Source organism: Balaenoptera physalus (genome assembly GCF_965194825.1).
Source record: "Balaenoptera physalus genome assembly, chromosome: 20".
Lineage (NCBI taxonomy): Eukaryota > Metazoa > Chordata > Mammalia > Artiodactyla > Balaenopteridae > Balaenoptera > Balaenoptera physalus.
Genome location: NC_138901.1, coordinates 6,822,962 through 6,840,791, shown reverse-complemented (window position 1 = coordinate 6,840,791; position 17,830 = coordinate 6,822,962). Strand labels below are relative to the sequence as shown.

At 57.3% G+C, this 17,830-nt stretch overlaps 1 protein-coding gene across 6 annotated transcripts in view; it reads right to left on the bottom strand.

The window, feature by feature from the left end:
- Positions 1-2,857: 2,857 nt before the first annotated feature.
- The window catches only part of LOC309649915 (transmembrane protein 104-like), a 38,383-nt gene continuing 23,410 nt past the window's right edge, over positions 2,858-17,830 (bottom strand). For 4 of the 6 annotated variants that reach the window (XM_082440545.1, XM_082440548.1, XM_082440547.1 and 1 more), the window contains exon 9: positions 14,594-16,396. In XM_082440545.1, the coding sequence (XP_082296671.1) occupies positions 16,244-16,396 (153 nt within the window). In that variant the 3' untranslated portion in view covers positions 14,594-16,243. Of the gene's footprint in view, positions 6,415-14,593; positions 16,397-17,830 lie in introns of those variants that run through there. The other 2 variants (XM_082440549.1, XM_082440550.1) reach the window with 2 other exon arrangements.

Here is a 17,830-nt window from a genome sequence, read left to right as displayed (position 1 = left end):
GGTACCACTTCCGATGTGCCACTCGGAAGCAGCGGAGGCATCAGAACTTATTAACGTTTACACTGTGCCATTTTATCACGGTACTGCTAATGACACTCGCCAGAGATGCGGCTGACTGCGCGAGGCCCGAAAGTGGGGAGTGGGGCCCACTCTGGGAGTTGGGTCTGGCCCTGTGATGCGGTGAACACCTCCTGGCTGCTCGGCCTGGCTCCCCCGAGGGGGCTGAGCCCGTCTCTCCCCTCCCTGCCTGCAAGGAAAGCAGGATGTGGGAGAGGCTGTGACCTCTCATCCAAGTCCATTATCACCGCGAGAATGAATGACAGGAGAGACTAAAGCGCTGCTTAAGGAAAGGTTCTAATTAGCTGGGTGGGCAAGGTCTCCTGGCAGGCGCCCGGGGCTGGGAGACTTCGGGAAAGAGCTTTCTCCTGGGGGCTGACAACCAGCCCTGCTTCTGCTCTGGAAGGAGCTGCATCTCCATCGGGCGGGGGTGACGGGGGAGGCAGAGGAAAGGGGCTCTCTGGGCAGCCCTCGCCAGTGCCCCTCTGGCCCGAGGACACAGAGAGGTACGGCATCAGCAGCCCTTGGCCGGGCAAGTCTGTATGCAGCACCAGCAGCAAGTCATTTAGGAAAATGACCACTTCAGGGAAACTTTCCACTGATGAACTTCTCTTTTGAAGGATGCGAGAGGGACACGTCATGTGGATGAACACGTACAAAGCCGCTTGTCACAAACATTCCCAAACGGCCCTGGCCTGCTAGAAACTGGACTCTGGGGCACCCGGGCCAGAGGTTGGGGTGTTTCACCTCTGACCTGCGACGCCCCCTGCTGAAAACACGGTGCTCCAGCTGCGGGTGCTGCACATTTTCTTGGCGGGTGGCTGATGCGGGAGCTCAGATCTGACCTTGGAAGCCTCAAGACTGGGTTTTAGAAGGTTCCATTGCTTACAACCAGGGCGATCACAGAACCAGCCCCAGAGGCAGGCGGGGAATTCTGGGGCTGCTGGCTGCGTGGGGCCTCCTCGCCAAGCGGGAATCCATCTCCAGCCTCCTCCTCGGCAGACGCTTATCAACGCCCTATTATGCACGGGGCCCCGTTTTATATGACCCTGTAGGATGGGAGCCCGCTGAGCGCACACACTGCCCAGGGCAGAGTCCGAAGCGTATGCGAGGTGCCCACCGAGTGCCGGGGAGCGTGAGTCGAGCTGAGAGCGAGGGTCCGCTGCCGCCGGGCTCTTTCAGGTCCAGCTCCGGGACAGCAGGTCTGTCCCCAGGGTGGGGACCGGCGGTGAAGGGCTCTTTTGGAGGATTCGGATGACAGGCTGTGACATCTGGGGCTGGACGGCGGCTGGGATGTGCTTTCTTTTTTTCCCGCTCAGGAGCCCAGACTGAGCGCAGGGCTCGGGAAGGCGCAGGGCCGACAGCCAAACAGCAGCCCTCGCGCGGCGCAGAGCTCACGCAGCGCGGGGAGCCCAGACCGAGACACGGCACAAGCTGGGGCTAGTTAAGGAACGGGTGTCCTCTGCAAATTAGTCCCTGCCAGACTCGGCATCCGGGGTGGCGAAGGACAGAGGATTCGGCGCGGCGGCACGTCTGGCCTCACCGCGGCGTGGATGCGAGGTCTGGGGGACGGAACGGCCCTGGTGGCCCGATGGTCCAGCGGGGCCACTGCTCATCTCTGAATGCCGACCAGCCAAACTTGGCACCTTCTGTTTTCCCTTTTCTTTTACAAAAAGAAGAAATTAAAAGCTGAGAGACAGCCTGTCCTCTGGGGTCTTCTCGTCCAGCCTGTATGACATTATAAATCACCTGCCTCCCGAGCAATTTCCCAACGCCCACATGCCATTGATCAGTTCAAGCTCGGTCTCTGTTCAAGGGCTCTGCGAGCCCGACTCATGACAGGAGGTAGGGACACCAACTGCTGTAGCCGAGTGTGCTTCTTTTTTTTCTATAAATTTATTTATTTTATTTTATTTATTTATTTTTGGCTGTGTTGGTTCTTCGTTGCTGTGCGCGGGTTTCTCTAGTTGCAGCACACGGGTTTCTCTAGTTGCAGCGAGCAGGGGCTACTCTTCGTTGCGGTGCGCGGGCTTCTTATTGTGGTGGCTTCTCTTGTTGTGGAGCATGGGCTCTAGGCGCGTGGGCTTCAGTAGTTGTGGCACGTGGGCTCAGTAGTTGTGGCTCGTGAGCTCTAGAGCGCAGGCTCAGTAGTTGTGGCGCACGGGCTTAGCTGCTCCGCGGCATGTGGGATCTTCCCGGACCAGGGCTCAAACCTGTGTCCCCTGCATTGGTGGGAGGATTCTTATCCACTGCACCACCAGGGAAGTCCCGAATGTGTTTCTTTAAAAAAAAAAGAACAATTTTTTTGGTTTCTAATGAAACCTTCAAACTGGTCACTGGGAGCAAACTCTGAGACAGACCCGGGAGGGTGCAAAGGGGGCCGCTCATGTGCCTCTCTCTTCTGGCTGCTGAGTTTAGATGTGCCCTGTGGCAACCCTGCCGGTCCTGACGGACAGGACGCAGCTCACGTCCTCAGGCACGGCCGGCGACGCTTGGCCACGGCTCTTACAGTGTCCCGGTGGCACTGTGAACTTGACATGGAGTCTAGAACTCAATGCTGCCTCTCTGCCCACATCCCCGGGCGGGTTAAGGGCACCACCCACCTCCAGCTGCTCCCACTCCAAACTTCCAACTACCCCTGACTCCTTCCTCACTCTCTGTGCTGATGTCCCATGACTGCTGTAACTTGGTGGCTTAAAACCACAGGAACGTGTTTTTTGTAGTCCTGGAGGGGACACAGGGAGCACAGAGCAAGGGCTCCTAACCCAGCCTGGGAGGGGCCGGGGAGACGGGGGGACACAGGGGTAACAGTACATGAAGTAAGAGGAATCAGGTGGGCAGAGGGCTGGGGGCAGTTCAGGACCGGGGAGCTGTCGGGTCCCTTTGTCCCCGTCCTCTCCCTCCTGGGCCCGAGCCAGCTGGTGCCAGGGCCGCCTCCCCACAGTCAGCCCCAACCACACCTGCTCGTGTTCAACTCGCGAGCGCTCATCGTTTCAGAGGACAAAGTCCAGTGGCCCCACGATCTGGTGCCGGCTGCCTTTCTCAACCTCGTCTCTGGAGACACCACCCCGAGAGCCTGCGGCCCAGCAGCCTTGGGCAGCGTGGGTCCCCGACGTGCCTGGCCCCCTCCGGCTGCTGGGCCTTTGCTCGCCAAGCTCGTCCCGCCATTTCCGCGGGCAGGGTCCCGCTCAAAAGTCTGCTCCTCCACCCTTGTCTCCCGAGTCCCCTCACTGGAGTGGGCAGGGTTTTCCTGCACGTCTGTGTCCCCCATGGGACTGAGCAGCCCGGGCACATGCCTGGAGGGCGGGGTGGGCAGGGAGGAGCCCATTTCTCCAGCCTCTGCCAGAAATGAGACCCGGCGACAGGGGAATAAAGACAGTCCTAACCTAACTCCCAGCTCCCGGTCCACCAGAGGCAGGAGTCAGTGTCTGAGAGACGCGAGGAAGGCCAGGGGGGCTGCGCTCCGAGATGCCCGGGACAGGAGGTTCCCCGGACAGGACGGCGGCTTTGCTGAGACCCCGCAGTACAGACGCTCAGGCCCGCAGGAGCCGGCTGGCCTCGGGGAACCCAAGGCTCGTCTCTAACTGGAGCCACCGCCTTCCTCTTGGGAAACAGCCGCAGCTACGGGACGGGAGAGAGGAACACACGCTGTGCTGCTTCAGAGAGCATCTTTCAATCAGGGTCCCTTGCTCAGAAGTGCGGAGGCTAAGCTGCGCCCACTGCCCTCGGAGAGGAGAGACCCCCAACGCAGCTCAATCTTGCTTCACACACAAAATGAGCCCGGGATTGGCCATGTGCTATGTCCTTTGCTCAATGGTGCAAAATGAGAAAGCGGGAGCGAGTCAGAATCAGGGCAAAGTAGTAAAGCAGCTTGCTGCCTGTCTCCACACCCCCAAATTTCTCTGCAAGTTTAGCTGGCCAGAGGACGAAAATGTTCATTCGGTGGGAATCCCAAATTAGACGCCAGGGGACCTGGGTGCCAAGTCTCTGGGCTCCGCCTTCTGCCTGTGGATCTGTCACGTCAGCCTCAGCCCTGTCCCCCCAGCTGCCACTCCTGTTAACCACCCATCACATCAAAGGGGTCCCGTGATGAGGTCGCTGCCCAGGGCCGCAGACGCCCCGAGCTTCACAAAGTGCTCACACGTGCACGGTTTCACGTCACGCTCACTGCCATCTGTGAGGTCACCAGGCAGCTGACGATGTCTCATTTTACTGACAAGGGGGCGGAGGGACTGGAGAGGTTGGGTGACAGGGTAAGAAAGCGGCAGAGGGGACTGGGCGTCTCCTGGCCGTCTCCCCCGCTCGCTGGGATCCACACACTGCGTCCTGTGTGAGGCTGCTTTCCCCTCTGACACCTCCTCTCCCCACATCAAGCTACTTCTCACCCTCATGCCTTTACCCTCGTGATTCCTCCTGCTGGCAAAGAATTCCTCTCTACCTTCCTTATTCCTATCGGCTTTCAAGCCCTGCTCAAGTGCCAGTCTCCCCTGCAAGTTTCTCCAAATGTTTTATTCCTCCCTGGGGACTCCTGACTGAATCACTAAACGCACAGTCGGTACCACATCACTTAATTCTCGTAGGTTCTGTGTCGCTCCTCGTTCGTGGGTCGGTTGTGCCATCAGCAGAGGGTAAGCACCATGATGGCAAGCTCTGCATCTCTCGGCACATGTGAGACGCTCAGTAAGTAAACATTTACAGCATACACTGAATTTGGTGGAGGAAGTGCCTGATAGAGGAAGGTTTAATCCTGCAGGGTGGGAAGAGGCCACCCGAGTCTTGCTGACTCGCCTTGTACCCTCTATCACGGGCAGCATCTGAGCTGGCAGAGCAAGTGGCATGTAGGTATGCAGAAGTCACCCGCTCTGCCGGAAAGCAGTTCACTTTGTCAGGGAAAAAACTCCCTTCCCAAAACAGTTGTGAAATCAACATGCTTTGATTTAGGAAGAGTGCATGGAAATGGCATTGCTCCGAGCATGCAGCTGGTTCCAGGGGAGGGTGATATGCAGCCTCGATGAAGAGGAAAAGGCCCGTCTGAGATGAGCTCGAGTACTCGGCTGCCCGCCGTCAGTAGCACCTCCCAGGACCCCCACTAAGGAAGGGGCGATGTCTTAGAAGAAACCTAAAGTCAAGAACCTATAAGCCTTCAGAGGAGCGGCTCTTCCCACTCCTACTTCTGGGAGACAGTGGATTCATGGTTCCTAAATAGCCATACACCGGCCACCCACCAGTTCTTATAAAACAAAACGAAAGCCCCCAATCCTGTTTGCTGTCATCTTTCCTCCTGCTGGGAAGACACGGAGGGGGCCATAGCTTGCTTTTATTTATTTAGTTATGGCGGTTGCTGTGCGCAGGCTTTCTCTAGTCGTGGCGAGCGGGGGCTACTCTTCATTGTGGTACGCGGGCTTCTCATTGTGGTGGCTTCTCTTGCTGCGGAGCACGGGCTCTAGACGTGCGGGCTTCAGTAGTTGTGGCATGCAGGCTTCAGTAGTTGTGGCTCACCGGCTCTAGAGTGCAGGCTCAGTAGTCGTGGTGCACGGGCTTAGTTGCTCCGCGGCATGTGGGATCTTCCCAGACCAGGGCTAGAACCCGTGTCCCTTGCACTGGCAGGCAGATTCTTAACCACTGCGCCATCAGGGAAGCCCGGGACCATAGTTTTTAATTAGAACTTAAACTGGGATGAAATGCAACAACACCCGTAAGTCCATCTCACTCCCCTTGAAAAAGGGGTGGGGGGAGGAGAGAGAGGGCACGCTCTTCTTCGAGGAAAGGGAAGCAGGAGAGAATGATGTGCTAAAGTGATGGCCACCGTACAGGACAAGCGTCCTAAGAGCCTCTGGGCAACCCCATGGGACAAAGGGCGATACACCAATCACCGCCCCTAACAAGTGACAGTGAGAAAACATCTTAGAAGATGTTTCCCTCCCAGCCCTGCCCCCGACGTTGGCGTGAGCGAAGGGATAGGATCCGGGGGGACAAAGGCCAAATGGTCAGGGAAGCCAGCAGTGGCCCTCAAAGCACCAAGGCAACGCTTCTGTGGTGTCCCATCGTTCCCGGGCCGAGAGGGGGCTTGGGACTGAAGGAGGTAACACCCTGCCCGGCTGGGTAACTGGCTGGACGGCCAGTCCTTGGAGTGCCTGCTTACCTACTTATTTCCCTCTAAAAATAAGCATCTTTCTGGTTTGTCTGTGGCTCCCATGGTGTAGTGAGATGGAGCTTCCCAGAGACAAAAATTCAGACATCAGCAGCTTTCTCTCACTTCAGCTGTCGGTTCCTGACTTTCAACATAACAGAGCGGCAGATCCACTTGGAGCCTTCTTGTACTAGGGCTCTGGGAGGACTCCGACTTCTCTCGTGAACCTAGCGGGGGTGACGAAGCAGAAAGTCTTGGAAGGGCGAATGGCGCTATGCTGCCTCATCTACCTAAACACGCAGGGACCCGTGGGGCTGACTACCCAGTACACGGGGCCGCAGGGAGCCAGTTCACTCAGAGGTGGCCACACACCGAGGAGGGCACGGCTGAGCTCTGTGCACGGGCCCTGGAGGTTACTTCAAATGACAAAGGAAACGGACGCCCTGCTGACAGGGCTGTCCTTGTTGGGCGCTAAGGGTTAAGATTTAATTGGGGTTAATGGAAACTCAGCACGAACCCGTCCCTAAATGGGAGCTGAACTTTCAACGCGTCCTTGAAGTGCACTGAAGAAATGTTCAAGGATTCTATTTTTATTTCTAAGTGGCTGTGAACGTTTTGGTTTGGGAGTTTGTATTTTCCCAACTTGAATGACAATGTCTGGTGATCCAGCCAGGAGAAGGAGGTGCGTTCTGAGGCAGTGAGGGACAGCGGAGGGACCAGAGGCTTCGGGGTCACACGCTCAGGGCGGGGGTCTGAATCCTAATGTTGTCCCAGCTAACAGCGAGACCCTGGAGCGCTCGTGAACTTCCCAGAGCACGTTACGTGTGCAGAGAAGGTACTCAATAAACATCAGCCCTGGCCGTGGGACCCCAACAAGGATCAGCACACCCTCACGTTATCACAGCCCACCTGCCCTCCCAACATCCCGGGAGGGGGAATTCGGAACAACTGAAGCCAAGTGACGACCTCCGGCCACAGAATGTTAGGTCAATCCTATTCCTATTGGACTTACAGCACCTCCACCCCAAGCGCTCCTCAGGGGGAGTTCAAGTTCTCCCCACCAAGCATGAAGGATCAGTCGTCGTGCAGATGCAATGCATCATGTGAGGGAGCGAGAACAGGGGGTGGGGCTGAAGCGGAGTCAGCAGCTTGTGCACTGGACCCGGTGAGCCATCCATCAGCACAGCCTCTCTGCCAAAACCCTGAGACGAGAGGCATCGTGCCACCGAGAGGAGGTCACCTGAATCCTGCAGGAGGACCGGCACACTCACAGGAAGCTCTGAGAATGAGGTTTCAGAAATGACAACCTTCCCCGACAGGGCAGGGAGGGGCTGACCCCGAGACCGTGAGGAGCCCTGCTGTGGGAGGGGGCTCCTGCCAGGACAGACTGCTGGGCTCCAGACGACCAAGCCAGCCACGATGGGGGCGCTGCCAACCTCTTACTCACTGATCCCTCCAATACACTTACCTGGTGGAGAAGGAGTGATGGAGACGGATGGAGGCTGGACGCCTCCCCAGCCCCCACAGCCACCTTGCAACCGTGGCCTGTCTGACCGGCACCCTCCCCGGATGCGCCGCTCAGGGCGAGTCACCCCGTCTTAGGGTCCCTGGGTCCCTCCCCAGCTTCCCCAAACCTCACCTAGAAGGTACTTTGGAGATGCTTGCTGAATGGGTTGAAAGACTGAAAGATTCAGGTGATGCCTGAAGATGAAAGTGGAGGGCTAGGACTTCCCTGGTGGCGCAGTGGTTGGGAATCTGCCTGCTGGTGCGGGGGACACGGGTTCGATCCCTGGTCCAGGAAGATCCCACATGCCGCAGAGCAACTAGGTCCGTGAGCCACAACTACTGAGCCTGTGCTCTAGAGCCCGTGTGCCACAACTACTGAAGCCCGCAGGCCTACAGCCTGTGCTCCTCAACAAGAGAAGCCACCGCAATGAGAAGCCCGCGCACTGCAACGAAGAGCAGCCCCCTCTCGCCGCAACTAGAGGAAGCCCATGCGCAGCAACAAAGATTCAATGCAGCCAAAAATAAATACATTTAAAATAAATTTTAAAGAAAAGAAAGAAAGAAAGAAAGTGGAGGGTTGACGCCCAGATATTCTAAAGCAGCGTGTGATTCTGGAACATAGACGTCAACTCTATAAACCCAGCTGTTATCTCATGACACCCTTCAGCAGAAAACAAAGTCCACTCCTGTCAAACAATTCAGCCCCATTCGGACTGAGCGAGCGCTGAGACTCATAACATCTGTAGCGCTCATCAAAAGGTGAGCGCGTGCCTGCTGGCAGACACTAAGCCCAGGAGAGCAAGGCGTGGAGCCCCAGGCCGAGGCAATAAAGAGCCAGAAGTGAGGTTCCCCAGAGAGTTCTTAAGTAGCCACTGAGCTACAGAACAGAGGCAAGAAACCGAACCCACACGGCAGGAACTCGACCGCCTGTCAGACCCGGGGATCGGGGGGCTGGCTGGGAGAAAAGACCTCTCCCCACGCATGATTCACCGAGAAGAGGATGAAACGCTGGGGCACCTTCCCGGCAGCAACACAGACTGGCCAGGGTGGGGGTGCCTGAGCAACCTCCGCTAAGGTACTGGTGAACACGGTCTTTGTCTCTGATACCGGGGAGCCTGGGAGAGTGATTTAGGGTAGGGACCACAGAACCCTGTGCACACGGGCAGCTCTGGCTGTCCAAGCCCGGAGCGCTGCCTCCTGCAGGGTGTGAGTTCAGTCGCTTTGTAGCTGGGGAGGGGGCGGCCTGGAAGACAACGGCGGAGACCCCCCGGACTGAGCCGACGCGGCAACTGCACAGGATGAGGGCTCCAGCTCTGAGAGGGGAGGGCTGGACACAGGACGGTCCAGGCCCCCGGCGCATCGCTCCCCAGCTCTCACGGAGCCTGGGTGATGCGACCTCAGCCCTGTCAGCCCGGAGACAACCGTGCACGCAGAGGGCAGGTCTCGGGCTCGCTCTGTGACTCCCCAGACACGCTGACTAAAAGGCTGCCTGGACTGTTTGACAGTTGAAAACATCCCCAGATCTCACCCTCAAAGCTGCCTGCTTCCCTTTCTTTCAAAGCAGCTGGAAACAGAACAGACCTAGGAAAGAACCCAAATAACTATAACTTACTTTTCCGAGCCCCCTTGTCTAAACAACCCCCCGCCTTACTCAGATGAGATAGAAAATCCCTACTTAGGGACCTGAGGTTTGTATCCAGCTTTATGGTTTTTGCTCTGGGAGGCCAAAAAAAAAGAGCATGTCTCCTCCCTAACCCACAGATGGTGAAAAAGATAGGTTGGGAAATTCATCCCAAACTTCTATTATCAAGCACCATGATGTCCTACCAAGGAGCCTGGCTGCTTCGTGCAGTTTTAGAGATGGTGGGAGGAGCGACCTGGGAGGGGGTGAAATGTCACAGCCTATGGGAGGCTCCTCCAGTGCAGGGTGGCCTGGCATGTGCTGTGCCCACTGCTGGAGGGAGCCCGGGTCTTTCCAGAACATACGCTGTGGCTCCCAGCCAGTGGTCTCCACCATCACATCACAATCCCCTCCCGGCCTTTGGAGTCAGGCGGCGTCCCATGCACCTGGTCCAGGTGTCATGCCCACATCATCTCCCACCTGGTCCAGGTGTCATGCCCACATCATCTCCAAGCCCCCAGTTCTGAGGGGGTGCTGTTGGCAGCGAGGGAGGGCTCTGCCCCCGACCAGGCCACTCTTACGCCCAGAGCCTTCTCCTACTTCTTGACACTCCCCAGGAGACTAAGCCACCTCTCAGAGAAGGAAGGCTCTGCGCGGGGGTGGGGAAGAAGGAGGCTCAGAGAACCAATGGGCAAGTGAACCAACATTACCGGGCACCTACTGAGTGCCCAGACACGACGGCATCTTCCATCTAAGATCGCTTTTTAATCCTGACACCCTACAAACTGGTTCTTGTCTCCATCTTAAAGAAACTGAGGTTGAGGGGGATTAATTAACTTGTCTAAGAGCTCATAATAACCAAGACACAGCTGACATGAGAGCTCAGGTTGTCTGTATCCAAGGCCCAGTCCTCCTTTGGAGCACTTGACTGCCTCCCTTGATTACGTCCTAGAGAAAGAGTCTCTCCACCACCCCCTCCATGTCCCTTCCAAGCTGGCTCCCAGGGCCGGGCCAGGAGGGCTGGTCTGCTCTGATGGCATTAGCCTGGCACGGCTGCTGCCGCCCTTGCCCTCTTATTGGAGGACAAGCCTGGGTGCCTGTGTTGTCTCTTTCTCAGCTGAAAAGCCAGATGGTAACCAGTGGTGGGCAGAGTTCCAAGGATTTGATGCCAGAGCTGCAACCCTTGTGATTTGGGAAGAAAAGATAAATATTGTGGAAAACCCACACAGTCACTCACTCAATGATGATAAGCCATCAGGGTTTAAAAAGGATGGCCTGGCTCCTCACAAGTGTGAAAGAGACCAGGGCAGGGGGGGCGGTCCACCTCCCACCCACATCCAGGTGAAAGACCAAGGGGCTTGATCTTGAACTAGGTGGGCTTTAAGGACATTGTGACAAGGAGCTGGGAGGGAAAGGGGGTGTGTGAGGATGTGGGAAGTGGGGTGAAACAGGTGGAAGGCTGGGGGCCCTGCCTGGGGAAAAAGACTGGACTTTGGAGCTGGCGCCTGTTCTAATACTTCACTTCTCACACTCCAGGTGCCAAGAGGTGGCAGAGAAAGAGACGGGTGGTGAGCCATCCTCGACCTCCTGGCAACTGGACGGCTTTGGACTGCTCCCCGCTATCTGCAACCGCCAAAGATAGGGGGCCCCTAAGCCCTCGCTGAGGGGCAGCTTCTGTCCCAGCACCAAGGAGCAGAGGACGGCCACGCCTCTGGGGAAGGAGGGGTCGGCTGGACGGGGAGGTTTTCTGGCAGGAGCAGTGGCCGCCAGCTGTGGTGAGCCCTGGGCGTCAGCAGGCCCAAGGGCTGATGGAGGGTCTCGCACCCGTGCCCGGCCACAGACCCAGTGGCGGCGGCCCACCTGAAGGGTCTCATCCACTCAGATGCTCATGGAGCAACCCCCCTGCGTGCAGTCCCATGCTGGCTCTGGACTGAAAGGTGGATAAGGCATGGCCCTAACCTCGAGGAGCTCACGGTGAGGCCAAGGAACTGAACACGGATAAGAGTCCGATTACCGCCACGTGCGGGTGAGGGGCGGGGGTCTCTGAGCTCAGTCTGGAATGAGTGAGTGCTTGTCGGGCTCTGAAGCGAGGGAAAGGCACGTGAAGGGCACAGAGCCGTGAAAGTACCCAGAGTCTGTGGAGGACAGTGGCCAGTGAGGGTGGGCAGTGGTGAGAAAGTTGCAGGAGATTAGAGCAGACCACGTCCCGTGAAGGAGTTTAGAGCTGCCTTACAGAGAGGAGTTTCTAAAGGATTTTAAGTACAGAGATGGCAGTCAGATTTACCTAAACCCAGGCTGAAAGAATGAAATACCAGAAACAGAAAAGCCTCATGACCTTGGGGCAATCCTCATGCTGGGAGGAGGCAGCTCTCCACGGACAAGCTGCCCAGGCACCCGGGCTCCACGGCCCTCCTCGGAATCCCCCGGCTGGGAGTCCTCCTCTCTGTTCTCATGGGAGGAGATCTGAAAGGGACTTGGCACGTTAGAACTGTAAGTGCTGGGGGCCGGAGGAGAGGAGGCACGGCTGGGACTCCCCGTCCAGCTGGGTGCAGTGACAGATGCATGAAAATGTTGACCTAGGCCCCGGCGGGGAGGCCGAGCAAGGAGGTGCACAAGCCCAGGGCAGGCTCCGAAGCAACTGTCTACGGCAAGAAGAAAACAGGTCTCACGGGGGAGGCAGGGCTCTTCTAATGGGCAGCAGAGTTTGAAAGCTCCAGAAGATTGCGGCAACCTCTCTCCTCGGGCTCAGTGAACAGATGCACAGATGAGAACTTCTTGGGCACCGCAGGCTAGGTTTACCCCTTCCCACTTTTTAGCCCTGAAATCTGTCCGCAGAGAATCAAAACCAGCTCTGTGTCCCGGTCTATTTCTGCTGGCTGTCAAGCAAGGGGAGGGGATGGGTACCTGGCGTTCCTCCCCCCGGGCCGGGTGAACTTACACGCTGCCTCACAGACACGAGGAAGCTGGAGCTATTGGCCACGTGATCCAGGGGCTGGGGAACAGCTGTCGGGGCCAGACTGGAGATCAACTGGGCCTTACAGGTCCTCAGAACAGGAGGACTTGAGGGGAAGAGGTGGGCAGCTAACACTATATCGTGGACTGTGTCATGAGTAACAGGGGGTGGGGAGCCTCTGGGCCAACAGCCCTGCCCCTCAGCTCCCTCGGAAAAAAGCACCCACACCCCCAACCACCGGATCCTGTCAAGAACGAAGATGCTCAGATAGCCCGGGTGCTGGGCGGGACGTGAGCCCCGTGGACCCTTAGGACCCGCAGGGCTGTCAGCGCCTCCAGTAACCAGCTGGCATCTGACTGCTTCTGCTGGCCCCGCCCCGGGGACACGAGGAGGCGGAGCCGTTGCCCTCTGTCACCTCGACTGCCTGATGCCTGCGTGATGCTCCAGGAGAGGTGCCAGATACTCACTGCTCATCTCTGCGCAGGGAGAGCGGGGCCAGGGCTGGAGCGGAGGGAGGGAGGGACGTCAGGGGCCCGGGACGCGGGAGCCCTGCAGAGAGCACAGGTGGGCTGGCTCCACCCCTCCCCCGCTGACCCCCGACCTCGAAATAGATGGAAGGGAGCAGGATTCTTTGTGGGGTACCGAGTAACCCTGGAGGTGGGGAGGGAGGGGAGCCGGCAAGTCAAGGGGGCTGATTAACGAGCTCCGTGGAGTCGGGTGTAAGAAATCACGCTAATGACCCCCGGCTCCCTCCCTAGTGGGTGGTCAGAGGCCGAGGCCTCTCTGTGGGGCTGGCACGCTGTGGGCTCCAAGAGGAAGGGACCGGGAGGGACCTGTTGGCCACAGGTAACAAAGCAGCCGCTGGCAAAGGGGTACTGCTGGAGGCCCCCTTCTCCTGGGGACACTCAGAGTCTGAAACCAGTCTGGTCAGAGCAGGAGTGCAGCTGCTCCCTGTCTGCACTGACGTGCCGGAGGCATCAGCTTCAGGCTGTTACTCGTGACGCCAGGCTGGAGACCTGCGATGCCTGCCCCCGTCTCTCCCTGGAGGAGGCTCGGCAGGGCCCTGACCGCTGCCTCCTCAGCTGCAGCTTGGGGAGCAGACCCAAGGGAGACCAGAGCAGGCCTCTCCCCGGGAGGCTGGGTGTCAGCAAGGCCACTTATCGCTGCGAGAGGGCCTCGGCCAGCAGACTTTCTCAAAGGGGAGAGGACAGAGAATCACCCTCAGAACAGGTGGAAAATGCAGATTCCTGGGCCTTGCAGTCCTAGGTGCTGCTACATTAGGCCTGGGGTGCAACCCAGGGATCTATATTTTTAATAAGTGCCAGTGGTCCTGGAACCAAGTTCTGAGACCCAGCTGAGGCTACTCTTCCTGACCGGGGTGGGGAGAGGGCTGGGCAGTGTTCCTGGAGACCGGTGACCCATCCCCCGGGTGGAGCACAGCCTCCTGAAACAGCAGTGAGCAGTTCTCCTGCCAGAACTGCTTGGGTGTCACAAACTTGGGGGGGGGGCCTTCCAGCCCTGGTCAGCATCCAACCCGGCCCGGCAGCCTCTTCCCTCCTCCCGTCCAGGTTTCCAGAGAGCGTCGCAATCCGCGGCTAAAGGAAGTTCTTCCCATAGCTCAACTCAACATGCCCGGCTGTGCTCTGTGACCCTTCCTTCTGGCTTCACACGGCATCTGCTCAGCAATGCCCTCTGAGGTACCTCCCTTTGCACACGAAGGCTTATTAAAATGTACCTTTGGCCTACTCTTGGCTAATCCGCGAGACATCCCAAGCTCGTGCTAATTAATCGGATGTCATTATTGATATGCACCCTAATTGTTCAGCTCTGCCTAATCACGCCCGTGTCCCGGGCACCCTTCTGCTGGCTGAGAACCCTTCGGGGTTCTTTGGCTGCTGCTTTCTCCTCGGGGCCAGCCTGCAGGCTGGGGAACGTGCCCGTGGATACTTTTAGTCTCCGCACGGTTTGCTGGGCCTCCGGTTGGGACACCCGCCACACGGAGGAGCACGATTATTACTTTAGAATGAGTGCTTTATTTAATTAAACAATTACTGCCAGGGCCCTGGGACGCTATTTAGAAAGACAGCAGATTCTGTTTATAACAGACACCCTGTAACAGACAGTAAGCATCGTTCAGGGGGTAGCACAGCCTCACAGAAGTCAGCAGGGCCGTCGCGAGGACCACGGACTCAGCTATGGAATGAAAGCATCAGAGAGACACGGAGCGAAGGAGGAACGTGGTTCAGCGTATACAGTTTTGATCCTCGTTAGCACAAGATATTTAAGAACATTCCATGTTACTCTTTTTTTTTTTTTTCATGTTACTCTTAAGACAATTGGAAGGCTGCTCTATTTCCTATACTTTTTGGGAAACGAAGCCAAAAAAAAGAGCGGGGGAGAGTAAGGATCTGAAATTGACAACCGGGACATTTCCTTAAAGAATACAAAGTCATTTTTTTTAGCTCTTTGCCCAGAAATGGGAGGTTTGCAAGCAGAGGGGATGCAGAGTCTGGAGCTGGCCTCAGCTGTAGCGTTTTGGGAGTTTGCCTGGAGCAGCTTCTGAGGGGACTGACTAAAAACACACAGACATGGACACACACACCTGGGTCAGTGGCCAGGACCAGCCCGGGGAGCTCAGGAAGCAAGGAACAGCAGCTTTTCACCCCCGATCACACTGCGCACAAATAAAGAAGCTTCCAGCTTAGGGCGTGCCCGGGATCAGTGTGAAGTGTGGGTAAAAATGGTCCTGAAAGAGCACAGTGCAGGAGGTCCCCAGCAGGGATGAACACTCCCCATGGAGACTTATTTGGAAGTTTCCCAACCAAATTGGCCTGTGCATGAGTGTGGGTCGTGGGTATATTCTTAACAAGCTCCGTGACGCTTTCCCGGCTTGGGGCCCTGTGTGTGTGCGCGTGCGTGTGTGTGTGCACATGCGTGTGTGTGTATCCGTCTGTCCGTGATGTCCACGCCAACCCCATGTCGGCCTCTTTCTCCGCGAAATGGGCTCTGGATTCCTGCACTTTACACACAAACATGCGGATACGCTTTACCCAAGAGATGGGCCTCTAAAAGTTCTATTTATAAATACTTAATTTCCACAGAATAACGTTTTAAGGGCACTAGGGAAAGTAAGTACTCAAGAGAAACCTACAGCGAGCCCTTCTGTAAAGTAACAAATTGTTTTGTAACAAATAATTACTCGCTGAGTTCGTTTTATACATTGGGATTTTCACATCATGGGGCTTCTTACAAGCCGAGCCTGCTGGCAGGGGTGGTCCGGTTCTGGTCCGGTTCTGGCGCACAGATAACTTTCCCCATCGCAGTGCCCTTCCCTCAGTGAACTGGGGAAGGGGGCAGGGAGAAAGGACGAGACACCAGACAAGCCAAACTGACAGTTTCCCGCGTGCCCAGGGTGAAAGTGGCTTGTGCCCTGGGCAAGTCCTATGTGTAAGGATGTACTCATTACTTTCCAGACGACGGAGACGGGGGTGGGGATCGGGGACATTCTAACAGGGTCAGAGAGACACTCAAGCTGCCACTGTGAGAAGGGGGTCTGGGCAGTTCACCTGGCTCAGGAGCTACAACCGAGTTCCCTTCATCCATTAGGACGGAAGAAAGGCCAGAGGACTCAAGCTCAGCCGGTGAGCAGCTTCCAGGGCTCAGGGAGGAGGGGGTGGTGGGGACTGTCTTGTGATCCTGATGCCCGTCACCTGCTATCTTTACCGGGAGCTCGGAGCGGATGGCACAGGGGAGTCAGCGCCGTCCTCTAAGCTGGTGTGTCAGGCATCAGCCATCGCAGAGGCAGGACGCGGGGTGTGATGGATGGCAAGCTTAACGCTGGCGGACAGAACCCATGTCCCCGAGAGCCGCGTTAAAAATAAAAACAGTCCTCCCACGGAGCTGGAGGGAGCTCGGGCCAAACACCCCAAGGCACTGGGGGTCAGGGAGGAGGGGGTCACCGTGGTCCAGCGAGGCGCTACCCAGGTCTCCTCGGAAAGGTGAGGGCTGGTCCTGAGCAATGCTGGGCAGCAGCGGGGCTGGCACTGGGGACAGACCGGAGGCTGTGCCCAGACACCAGTAGCAGTGGGGGGGCGGTGACGGGGGTGCCCCTGGGGTCCCTTGGCAGGAGCTGGAGAGACAAGCCATAGTGTCAGAGTGAGTGACAGCGTGATCTGAACTTCATTTAGAAAGGGCTGGGGGGGATGGAAAGCACAACAAAACACAAGCAGCCATTCCCTGGATGAGCCACAGAGACCGCTTCCTAGGAAAGGAAGAGAGGAAGGGAGGAAGGGAGGAAGGAAGAAAAATGCAGGCCTGTCCCTGTATTGTTGATATCCTTGAAAAAGAAGAGAAGAGCTAATCCTTTAAAGTCAGTCATTTCAACCTGAGCGCCGGTCACTGTTTGAAGTTAGAATTTGCTCAGCATGAGCGGAGTGGGAACATGCAGTTTTAGGGTGTTGGGCAGAAATTCTTTCTTCCTTGACACCCAGGATCGTGGGCTGAAAGCAGAGGTTCGGCACTTGGGGGGCTAGCACCCTGAGACACAAGGCCTCCCGGGGGGCCAGAGGAGCTGGCAGACGACCGCAGACCCCCACCAAGTCGGGGTGGGACGGGCCCGGGTCGGGAGAGCTACTCTGCTCGCCGCACCTGCAGGGGGTTGCCCAGCATGACCGGCATCTTCCCACCGGCGGGCGGCAAGGAAAGGGTGAGGCACAACAAACCTGACCTTCCGGGAGCCTCCAGAACCAAATGAGGAGCTGATATCGGGGTAGGAAGGGAGGAGAGGAAGGGAAAGACGATGGGCTTCCCTGGTAGCCCAGGTAGGTCCCCAAACAGTCCCCATCCTATGAGGGAGGCGCCTTGATGTCCCAGACCCTGTAAGGAACCCCGTTCTTGCCCAGGAACCTCCTCTTGGCTTGTTCTGCTTTGGTGCTGGGCTAGGTCCCAACCCATAGGAGTCAGACAGGAGGGCGATGTCCCCAAAGAAGGGAAACTGCCACTGGTCCGTTTACTGTGCTTAGGGCCCTGCTCTCCATCTGCGATGGAGCCAACCCATTAGACTCCTCCATGAAGACGGCCCATCCGGGGAGCACTGCGCTTGCCCTCCGGGACCACCCTTCCTGTCTCTCTATGGTCTCTGCTTCCTTCCGGGTTCCCCACGCTGTGCAAGCCCAGGGGCAGCGCTCACACTGTCTCCTATGGGGGCTGTGCTCTAGGGGCACAGGCTGGTGCCCCTGGAGGTGTCCCCGAGAGTCCCCAGGTCCTGTGAAGTCACTGCTGCCGCTGAACCTTGTTGCTTCACACTAACTTTCCCTCCTCACTGGTCCTGAAGGCCTCTAGACCACCTCCTGCCCCAGAATCGGTAAGAATAAATATTCAAGCAATGGCAACGGTGACCCACTTTTTAGCAGATGCCACAGTTCCAGGGTACCGTGGTTGCTACTGAAAGAACAGAGAGAGAGACCGTGGCAGGGAAGGGAGACGTCCTTGGGCAGATGCTCTGAGTTCCAGCGTTACTTGAGTGAACGGGAGAAGCCCATCTCGCTACCTAGGAGTGAGGGGC